This window comes from Pleurodeles waltl, chromosome 4_2 (assembly GCF_031143425.1).
Source record: "Pleurodeles waltl isolate 20211129_DDA chromosome 4_2, aPleWal1.hap1.20221129, whole genome shotgun sequence".
Lineage (NCBI taxonomy): Eukaryota > Metazoa > Chordata > Amphibia > Caudata > Salamandridae > Pleurodeles > Pleurodeles waltl.
The window spans coordinates 370,287,619-370,299,686 of record NC_090443.1 but is presented as its reverse complement, the minus strand read 5'-3'; the positions used below and the strand labels follow the sequence as shown (position 1 = coordinate 370,299,686).

Here is a 12,068-nt window from a genome sequence, read left to right as displayed (position 1 = left end):
AGAAGCACTGCAAGCTGAGAACATTCTTGGCCCACCATGAACCGCAGGTAGCGCCTGTGGTATTGAAGGATACAGATGCGTAAATAGGCGTTCTGCAGGTCCATTGTCACCCTTCAGATGCTAGAGTCCAGGGATGACAAAACCGGGGCCTTAGTAGGCATCCAACTTGAAGTTGTCCTTTCACAGGAAGGTATTAAGAGGGTAAAAATCAAAAATAGGATAAAGGCCTCCATCCTTCTTTGGAAAAAGGAAGTACTGGGAGTAGCTCCCAGTTCTGTAAGAAGGGCAGGTGGTCGTCCGTCAGTCAGCTGTCCTAGTGATGGTGGAGCATAAAGAAATAGGAGGGCATAGCCAGACAGATAATTTGGAGCACCCTCTGGTCTAGAGTGATGGCCTACCACCCTTGAAGGAAATATCAGATCCTGCCTCCAACAGCGTGACTCGGTAAGGGCAGACTAAGGCTGTTTGGTGGCTTCAGTCACTGGAGGGGCGAGGGACTGAGCTTCACATTGTCCCCAATGTCCTGTGTGCTGTCACTGAGAACCACTGCCTCAGCCATGAAAGAGGCGAAAGCCTGCTGGGCTGGTGGAAGAGGCAGGCGCTAATCAAATCAAAAACCCTGACCATAGCCACAGAGATGATGAAATTAGTTTTGGAACTGTCTTGCTGTCGCTCTGTTCTCCTTGAACCCTTCCGGCTTTTTTGACAAACACGCAAGAGCCGCCAAAAAGTATGTCCCAGAGAAGTTGGTAGACCTCATTGAGGAAATGTGCCAAACACCTACATCAGTGCCCATAGCTCGACCTAAAAAGTCAGTTGTGTTCTAGTTCAAGTGTAGGACAAATTTTGAAACATTGTAACTGTCCTGAGAAGTTTGTGTAAAGGACGTCCAAAGTAGCTGGTAAAGCTTGTGTTACTGTATCCCAAAGGGCATGAGAGTAGCGGCCTAGAAGGCAGCTGGCGTTCCCCAACCTCAGGGCAAGACTTGTGGAGGAGAACATTTGTTTTCTAAAAGTCTGTGTTCATTTATATTCTTGATCAGGCAGAGTAGAAGGAAAAGCATTGAGGTTTGCTTGTGGAAGCTGGGACCACTAAGCTCTCTAGTATCAGATGTTGAGCAAGAAAGCATGGGTTGCCTTGTGGTGATGGCAACCTGCCTGTTAACAGGCATAGCCAGGCATGGTTTAGACCATGTGTCTAAAAGGGTATCTGTAAGGGCTTCATTAAACGGTAACAAGGGATTGTGGCCTGACCTGGTTGCAGACTCTCAGGAAACACATTAGTTTTCATCCCTATAGTGGGGAGCTATAAGTCTAGAACTTCTGCTGCCCTTCGCATAACAACTGCAAAGGATGCACTTTTTTCCTTTTCGCGACCAGGCAGAGACAAGGCCAGTATCTGGGGGAAGTATCCAGACCACTGTCATCTTAAAGTTCCTCATACCAGTTCTCCTCATCGTATTAGGGGAGTAGTTTGTACCCTTCTTTGTAATTGTCACTGTCTGACCAAAAAGATTACGTAAAGTTTGGGCACATCACCTGGTAAGTGCAAAACACTGAATTCTGAAGTGCTGCCTATTAGTTGCATGCAGGTCAGAGCCGAGTCTGATAATGGTCGAGGATGTAGTGGATTCTGCTCTGAGTCTGACAGCACAAAGGGTTGTGCATAGTCCTCCGGCATGGATGACGCGAAGGGAGCTGGTGGGACCACGTAGCCCCTCAAAGAAGGTGCATGGTAGCCAAGAGGGCAGGACTACGTAATTGAGGATGCTGCTGAATCAGGCATATTAAACCTGAAAGTAAAACACACTGGAGGACAAATTTACTGCTTTGTTAGGCCAGATCAGAAGAAAGTCCTCCGACAAAGAACTGTCTTGTAAACCTCAGAGGCTTTTAAAAAAATTATGTATCAGTGATTTCAGTGTTCCCTGCATGAATGGTAGGGGCACAGCAACGTATTCCAATTCAATTTGGGTTCTGTGTGGAGCAGCAAAAAGCCACCAAGCATGGGGAGACAATTTGAGAAGATAATATAATGGTGATGCAATTACTATATTATGTCCCACAACAGAAGCATTGCAAGAGACAAGAGCAGGTAACATTGTTTCTTCCATTCAATATATACTGAAAATATCCTATTGCACACTGAAACACAAACTAAAAAGAACCTGAAGGAATAAGTAATTCTACCCAGAAGGAAAGCTACAACACTTGTAAAAATCAGTAATTTAGTATTTGTCTTCAGTTATTAGAGCTGGTGCGTTTTTTTTTTTTTTTGCTCACTTCAATGGACATGACTGGCATCCAGTTAACGGTGGAGTGGCTCCTATGGTTGCAAGCCCTACAAATTACAAGCTTTTTAGGACCCTAAAACCTGCCCAAAAATCTCTTTGAAGGCACAGACTGACGTAAATGCCCAGCAAAGAGACACTGAAAGGAGTCAGGCATCTCTCCCAACAAGAAGAGGAGGATGAGAGGTTGGCCCACAGGTAAGAGGCACACCTGCCAATGAAATGGCCACTGTTCAGATTAAAAGTCAGAAATCATCTGCATTACTGAGACCTGTTTGCAGGCATCAGATATTTAGGAGTAAACACAAATAGACTTTTAAGAGATGGGCAACAAAATGGTGTGTTGCTCAAATCATGCACAAGTTCAACAACGAAACACACCTGAAGGAGCATAATTAAAAACAAAAAAAATAATAATATAGGGAATGGCTGACAAAGGAACACATGTTATGAAATGTTCACATTTCCATAGAAACACACATAGTACAATAGACAATTTTCAGTAGAAAATTATTTATTACCTATATAAGGCAAGCTATTCACATAGTAAATATCAAACTATGTCTTTCACGCTTGTGTGTCATCTAATTAGTGGGTACTTGATTAGGTGCACCAGCACTTTGAAAGAAGAAAGGCCCCAATATGCGTACAATATCACCTAGCTTACCCCTAGACATCCACTCAATAAAAAATAAAAAGAGAGAGAATAAACCTTTTCGGCCTCTGCCTTGGGCCACTGGTACCAGTCTTTAAGGCTCTCAAGAAAAGTGGCTTGTTTTGCCGGTTTCTAGTTTTCTTTTTAAAATACTGAGAGCCTTTCTCTGCTTTTTTCTGCAAAAGTCCCTAGCCTACCTTCTCCCTTACAAACTAGACATCGAGGCCAGGTCTTCACTGAACTGGAACACAAGCAATCCAGTACCTGTGTCAACCTTATTAGGACACATCAGCAAGGTACAGCCTGGTTCCAGTGGCGATGAGTGTGCGCAGGACACACGTCTGGGCATACCCCAACTCCCCCATACTAAGGGCAAACCCAGCTTTGGGTTGCTTGTGTTTTGGCTCAGGGAGGACCTGGCCTGGCAATTCAGGATGGAGTATTCTCACTGGAACAGGGTCAAGACTGATCTGGATCCGACTTGGTCTAAAGTGAATTCGTATGGTGTACAAAGTAACAATGGATGGGGACACAGCCCCGAATAACTACTAGTGACAGATTAATTAATGCATTCCATCGATCACTGTTTTGTATACTTCAGTGTAACCTCTAAGTGAGACAGGTATGCTCACACGTAGGTCCCATGCACACTGTGCTGTGCGCTAAACCTTGCTGATGAGCCCTAATAACGGTGAAACCAGTCTTGGGTTGCTTGTGTTCCGATTCAGGGAAGATACACCCTGGCAGTTCGGGCTGGACTTTTCCTACTGAAGCATGGTGAAGACAGATTTGCATATAGCTGGACCCAAACTGAGGTGGCATGGTGTGCAAAATAGCAAAGGACTGGTATGCGGCCCCAAGAAATCACTAGTGGCTGAGATTAGTTCAAGCATTCAATCCATTGCTTTTTTGCATACTTTTTAAAATATATTGTGGCAGTCCTCAAAACCCATGTGCTGTGATTTAACCCGAATAAACTAAGTGGTCTCCTAATTCTACACATCTTTGAAGCAGACTGTCAACCAAGACCTGTACTTTCCACTCCCAAACCCACCAGCGGAAAAAAGTATATCAAGGTGGCAACTGCACCCTAGGCATTCCAGACTTACGCTTTACGTTGTTTGAGTAATGCAGACTATGGTTGATGCCCAAAGCAAAAACTTTGTTTACTTATTCAGTATTCTACATACACTCATTTCATATCCAAAACAATTTTGCACACAAACTAAAGTACAGTTTATTCCACTTTTTGTATGCAATGTATGTGCTTTATAATACCATTCAAATGAAGAAAGAAAATGTATGTCACTTACTGCAAATACTCATCGTATAGATATCTGGTCAGCCTTTCACGGAAACACAACTTCAGCTCATTGAGTCCGAACTTCAAAAAGTTATTCACCAGAGAGATCTAATATTCCATTAAAACAAGAACAACGTCAAAGACATGTGTTACTGCATTGTGAATCAAATATTTTACCTATGTCATTATTGCCAGAGCACTGATCACAGTGCTAATGCTGTACACAGTTTGTTTCTATTTGACAAATTCTGAGCATAAAAGCAGTTAGTGGATCCTCAGCTGTTAAAACAAATTAGCTGATGCACAATTTAACAAATGTGGAAGATCAAGCCTCCTGCCTAAAGAACTTCATTTGACACCATTATTTACTGAATTTCATGTTAAATGTCACTTACGATATAAATGTCTCCTTACATTCCTAAATTTTCAGACGAAATGGCAGATCTCTATTCTGTGTCATTAATATCAAGGTGACTAGGTTAGGATTTAATGAGACTTCTGAATATTCTGTCGGACTTCTCAACAAGGATGTAGTCTTAAAAAGGATTGCACTGACAAACGGTCCTAGGCCTTCAAACTCCAAAGCTTTTTGTTTGTTACTTTTTTTCAGAAATATCATGGATCTCAAGGATGTCTTCTACCCCAATACCAACTATGATTTCGTCTATATACACCCATCCGTAAAAATAATAATTGGTTACAATTAATTAACCCTAAAACACCAATCTACAGGAATCTCTATAAACCTTCACCTCAACATAACCCTATAGGAAAAGGTGTGTTTCATAAATCCTTATTTACTCTTCATACATGTTTTTGAGGAAAAGATAATCCCTCTAGAAAACATACAGAAATGGTGTGTCAATTTGAGGTTTGTACATATGAAAGTTCCCCAACTTATGGCTACCCATGCCTTCAGTATTCTGCATTCTACAGTAGGTGCTTAAACCCAATCTTAAACAGACTACGAATAAGAATAGGGACACTTGTGCCAGTATAGTTATATTGATTACATTTAATTTACACACTTCTTTGGGAATGTTTTCTCTCAAAGCAAGGGACTGGGATTTGATACCCCGGTGTTTTGTGGGGAACTAAACCTCTACTAATTTAGGAGCAACCTGAAAACCTGCCCACTCTCCTTTTTTATATGATCTTCAACTAGTGGAATTCACCACAGCTTGTATACTTGATAAGTGATTGAATCCCTAAGGTGATTGTTGTTCTTTACAAACCCACATACAAATGAAAAAATGTGCATTCTTTTTATAGTTATAACACTAACTTCAGTGTTGTAACAGTGTTAATTTTGAAAGTTAAACATAACTTCAGTTTTCTTGCGCAAGCTGTACTTCATATGGGCAAAGCAAACCGTGTGCAGAGAGGGGTGGGGCACTGAAGGGGGAAGGGCTTAGTGCCGAGCACAACCTGAGGTGCTTTAAATTCACCACCCTCCTGCAACCAATGTCTTGGGGAGGTTTCACAACCTGTAAGGGTCATAGGATGCATAGAATCTCCAAGCAATTAGCTGTAAACCTGCTATCTGAAAGGGTTTCCAGCTCACTGCCTGCACACTGTGTGATATTGACTCACCAGGTGACCATGTGAAGGGGCCAATATTGTGTGAGACACAGTGGCACGGTGTGAGTTGGAAAGTCTGGCAAGGTACTGTTGCATGAGCACTGAATATTTACATTTCTATTGCAGAACATTTATTTAACAGTTATCAGGAAGGTAGATTACTCCACATAGTCACACCTACAGCATTTCCAAAGATGTCCATAGCTGGCACAACACTGAAGAGGGTATAGGGCGGGGAACAAAACGGGTAGGAATCTCATCTTGCCTGTGGTGTAATTGTCACAACTTTTTTAATAGATTTATAACAACACAATAGGGCACTGGTTCTTGAGATGTGGTCTGTGAAATCTTGGGAGTCCGCAAAGCCTACTCAGGGGGTCCAAGAATACTTAGAAAATGAAGTAATATTAACAGATTAATAAAGTGTATATAATTACAGAAGCAAAATATAAAGCTTAAAATTGTAAAACTTTATGTAAATATGAATCAATTTGAATCTGGGGGCTAAAAATTAAGTTAGTATCATCAGTTAGATTCGTGGGAGCGCTGGACATTCATCCAACAGAATATGGTACGGAGGAAGAGTGACCTCAATTGAATTTAGAAAAGCGTTGTGCTAACATTAAATATTTAAATTTGTGGGTTAAATAAAATATTATATCACTTGTGTATGTGTTCGATTAATACTTGTTTTTGTATTTTTTGTGTACGGACTCGCAGTTAAAATCACTGAGCACGCTTAGGACAGGGCACCCAGCTTCCAGTAATGGATTAGTGAGGGTCCCTGGAATCCAGTAATGATTCAGTGGTGGTCCCTGGTTTCCAGTAATGATTAAGAGGGGGTCCACTAAATTCAGAAAATTCACAAAACCCAACACATTATCAGCAGTCACAAAAGACATAGTAAAAGCACTTACAACTGGCATGGCTGCGATGAAGTTGAATAAGTATCTCGTAAAATCTTTCCGGCTGCGACCAATGATAGCACTGCAAACCACATGCACAAAACATTAGCGACACAACAAAGCTGCAAGCCATTTCCAAAATATGTTTTCACAAATGCAGACTAACTACTAAACAAGGAATAGGTTACATCACCAGCTCATGGAACATAGAGCGTGTATTTAATTTTAAGAAGTAACAATCAATTTCTTGCAAAAAAAAACAAAACAGCTTGCAATGTTTGAACTTGAATAATAACAAGGTCTGCTGTCTTAAAACAACCCTGTGGGGAAGTGTAGAGACCAGAGGCACACAATCTCATTTTAGGTGGTTGTATCTCACTGGCATTCTTTTAAGTGCAAGGGAACAAAGTTTATATATCTTTAGTTTTGGTCAGTGTAAATGGAATGATAAAATTCCATTTGATGCACTAATTGACACAATTCTTTTAAAACGACAGAAGTAATGCTAGAAACGTTTTGAGGCAATGGATCACTTTGGCTGAGAGATGGCAAGGTGTTTAGCAGTGGAACATGGCCTTGTCCTTATCCTCGTTCTCAAACTGTTAAGCACACATTTCGCATTGCAGGGAGTCAGCAAAGTATATTGGTTTGTTTTACTTCAAACACTGGAGGGGGTGCGGTGTTCAGCCCAGGATATGGTTGAAATTACATTTGGAAATGATTTGTGTTGACCAATAATGTAGAAATCCTTTCATTTCTAGGAAGCAGATATCAGCAGATGCAGAGCTATTACACTTCTCCCACGGTAGTGTAAGAGAACCATCTCAGCCACAAAGGAAGGGAGAGTAATGTGCTGAAAAGGTGAACATGCTGCTTAATATGTTTTGAAGGCATTTGTTTATGCACAACTCTTGGAGTTCTGCCACAGTGTTTCAGTGGGGTGGATGTCTTAAGACTCGGCCACTCCAAAAACGTTCTTCTTTTCTTCATCACAGGGTCACAGAAGTAATGGTGTGGTTAGAACGGGTTTTCTGTTGCATATTCCACTTTCAGCTAAGCTTTGTCTGTTAAATAAATGGTCTAAATTATTTCTCAAGAATGCGCTGACCTAGAGGTGAGGGGCATTCCAGGATGTGAGGTTGCAAAGCAGGCTCACATCACAACCGCCAACATGCATGACTTTTGGTATGAGCTTGGTCTCCTTTGCACAAACACTGTACTTGGCTACGTTTGCAGGAAAATTGTAGTTTAATATTGGACAATATGGTATAGTTAAGAGTTAATAATTCTGCCATAGTTTTTCGGAGTCATATGGCCTGTTAGAGTGACTTTGCTGTGATGTGCGGTCCCAGGTGACTTCTTCCTTCTGTAAATAATCATTCCAACTATGGAACAAGGACCCCGATAGTGCTCGGAAATACCTATATAATGATGAGCAGCAGCAATTCTGAGATCAAAGATATCTTTTGGCCTAGGAATGAGGTGATACCAAAACCGCAACGGTCAAGATCAAACTGCATAAGCTTTTGATTTTATATGTAGGTGGCAGTACTTACCTGTGATCAAAAATCATGTGAATTTGTTTAAGAGCAGTTGATTCGAAATACCTTCTTAAGCGATCTGAAAGAGGGCCCTTTCTTTTCCACATCACTCCATCTGTACATCAGCAATCATATTCATAGTGTAATTCAGACACTAACTGAATAATGATTAAGAGTTTCAACGGAGCAGGTAATGCAAGAGACTGAAAGAGCCAACAGACACTTTCAAAGTAAGTCAGAGGCACCCCACTTCCTCTGTGCTATGACACAGGCGAGGAAATAAAATACCCCAACATTCAAGGATCATGGTCCCAGCAACTAATCAGACAGGTTCTGAAGGAGCAAAGTATGTGGTATATTTTCAAAAGTGCGAGAGCAAAAAAGTGAATATGATGGCAGTATGAGAGGCCGACACCACAGCCAAGTTGGAGCCCTAGTGCTGTCCGATTATTTGCATTCAAAGGGTAAATCCACCCCTTTACTACACATTTTCAAGACCACAGTGCCGTAGGGAGACTCAGACACCCAATGTTTTGTCACGACTGAGGGAAGCTGCTAACCTGCCTTTCAGCGGAATCTCTAGGCCAATGCAGTTGTGAGGAAAGTCCTCAATGCCTTACCTGTACAATACATGACATGTACAGCTTTGGGTTAAGAGAGCTGCACACCGACTCCCATGTCACACCTTCTTTATACTACTACAAATATTTACTGTTACACACATAGTGCTGAGAAGTATAATCAGGCATAATAGAAAAAACATCCTGGCTGACACCCACATTTTGTTGCCCAAAGAAACAAAAAAATTCAATGAAACTGCGTATGCATATAAAGGCATATGCAGAAGAAAGGGGTTGGGAGAAAGAGAGAGGGAGCGGCAACCCATTACCTCCTTTGATGACAAAGCGGATCTTAAAAAAAGGCTGCCTTTTTACGAAATTGGACCCAGTAAAGGGATCACGCTAACACACATTTCCTCGCATTTACATCTCCATCTCCATACCTCATCCGAGTCTATTATGGTACAAAAGGCTGATTTTTGAGCATCCATTCTAAAACAGTCCATGATGTGTTGCTTCAAATTCCATGGGTCACGAACATGAGCGAGAAAGCAAGAAAACAAATGAAAGTGAAGGTATCCTAACATTTGTCAACACTTAGGAACACCAGGCTTGTCTATGTGTTCTACTTCTAAGAGTGGAACACCACGGCCATGCAGTACAACACATTGAAGGTGCAAACATATAAACTCAATGTTAAAGTTCTTTGGCCATATGTTTAACATGAATGACCTCTCAACTGACCCAAGTAGGCTGCCGACAAAGGTCCCGTGGCTAATGCCTCTGTATATGCACTTTGGACTTTATCAGGCAGCTTAAGCATCAGTGGCTGATTCATACTAAAATGAGCCACCTACAAGTGGCCACAGTGTCATCTGCCAAATGTTTCTTTGACCAGAGAGTGGGGTCGTCAACATGATGATGCTTTCACCCTAACAATTTCCTCCATAATAGGTAAAAAGTCGCAGCCTTTGTGCACAATGGCCAGATGTGCTCTTTAAGAAGTTAGCCTACGTGCAGGCATGAATACAAAGGGGCAGGACAAGTCAAAGGTTACGAATAAATCAGTCAGTCTCAACCTGCGCCAGGGTGGAGCAGTTTGAATACATAACTCCTTCCAAAAATAGAATTTAATTGGATTCACAAATACCATGCACTCGAAGGATACTGGCATTAAATCTCTATTGCCAGGGCAGGTGTAGACCCTTTCAGGTCTGACTTCAAATTCCTATAACAAAAGCTCATTATCAGAGGGGAAATGTACTTATTTTCTATTTTGATAAGCCAAGCCTCTCACTCCGCTCTTCAACATACCTCTGGCCTTTCCTAAGCTACCTTGCAGGGGCTATATTTTGTGTACAATGCATTTTAAAATGCACCTTGGGAGTTTGTCCATGAGTACATTATGTTTTAGATGGGCAAAATCATAAATGACAACCCATGAAGCAGCAGCACACAGGTACATTATTTCAATCAAGCAAAACAGCAGATCAGGGTGCACAAGTCAAGCTCCAATATGCATGCCGCTATTTCGTTGAATGAATTACCACAGGAATGACTGCTATATATTGAAAAAAATATTTCTTGAATAAGGTCGTATCTCTGCTTATGATTCCACTGTGAAAATAAGAAGACAGAGCACAATCAAATATTCAGACTCCTAAAATGAAGGTTATTTGAAATAATCCTTAGACAGTTCTGCGTCTTCATCCCAGCTAGGCCATGCAACAGCAATATGGCATCTATAGCACTACTACTCTTTTCAAGGCACTGTTGCCCAAAAGTCAGACTCAATGATTTGAAGTATACTGACTCTTTTTGGCTAAGTAAACGTTTTTAATTTCTGCCATTCCTATACCCACCCTCTGCCTCGCTTTACAGTTCCCCTCTTCTTCCTTGGATCAGAGGCTCGCTGCCTTTCACCATCTCTCTGATGGGTTGGTGGATGTGGTCCTTTTCTATAGTCCTGGAGTGGTGACGGGTTCCAATGAAGAGTGCAGTGCGTGCCAGAACCGACCCAGCGGAGTGCTGTGGCAGCTCCAAGGTCACCGATGACCAAACGCATACAGCACTCTTAAAGGTGTCTCCAGAGGTATACCAGCACAGGTCAATGCATGCAGCAGCACTAAAACAATTTCACTGGGGTGGACACAACAAGCAAAAAGATAAATATACTATGACCCTACACTACAATCCTCATTTCATTGTTCTTAGAAAACGTCAGCCCTGACACCAGAAATCAACAGAATGATATAGAGAAGCTTGGTAAATGCATAACATAGTTAAGGGAAGTTTAAACTTTTAATTGTGTTAAGATTAACCTGAAGAATTGACCTCCATCAGTGTGATATCATTGCTCCGCAGACACTACATGCAGTTATCCATGCCCCCATTAACTGGCCACCAGCTCTCCCCCTGGTTTTTCCTGTGAACTCAATTCCTTCTTACCAAGAGATCTCAATAACATTGCACCCCTAAATATAATCACCTTCAATCTTTGAAATGATTTTGCGTCATTTAAAAACTGTGACCCTGAAAATCACAAACCTTGAGCTTTTTGCACAAGTCAACACTGATGGTCATGCAAGTCTGTCCTGGTGTCCAGCAGAAATAGGGTACACATGGTTTAGCTTTGATCTTGCAGTCGCCTTTTCAATTGGACAGATGTCAATCAAAAACTGTGGTGTTATATTAATTCTTGCTTATCTAACCAATGAACCGAAACAAGTTCTGGCTGAAAACATTTTCTGGAGTTACAACAAACCTGCGGTTTTTCCACAACCTCCTTTTATAAATTATTTACTAATTAAAAATACAATATTTACTACGTTATCTCTTCAAATCACCTGTTTATCCAAAACGTATAAATAACCATATTGACACTATTTACTAGTTTTTTTTTTTTTATTGAAGCATAAGTTTATCATTCAAGATCAAACTGTAATATAATTATGAGAATCTGTATATCTATTTAGGGGAGAACCCAGTTCTTCAGGATCTTAACTGTATTCTTTAACATAATTTCCGATATACAGAAATAGTATCTTTATCACCTAACAAGCCATTCTCAGTCTTTTTACTACCTTTACTTCCATTAGGGATTCTATTTTAACTTGCACTTAACATGTTTTTTCTTGCCACCTTCTCTTCCCAGTTCATGCAGCATTACGAAAGGACTTCAGTATCTTTTTGATTAAATGATTTTAGCATCCTTCTGAATATTTGAAGACATG

The 12,068-nt window shown here is 41.1% G+C and overlaps 1 protein-coding gene across 1 annotated transcript in view; it reads right to left on the bottom strand.

Annotated features, from left to right (window-relative positions):
- ABCD3 (ATP binding cassette subfamily D member 3) overlaps window positions 1–12,068 on the bottom strand; it is a 217,195-nt gene that overhangs the window by 96,101 nt on the left and 109,026 nt on the right. The window contains exons 5-6 of the mRNA XM_069231477.1: window positions 6,747–6,816; window positions 4,259–4,356 (exon numbers count right to left, since the gene is read on the bottom strand). Of these exons, the coding sequence (XP_069087578.1) occupies window positions 4,259–4,356; window positions 6,747–6,816 (168 nt within the window). The remainder of the gene's footprint in view (window positions 1–4,258; window positions 4,357–6,746; window positions 6,817–12,068) is intronic.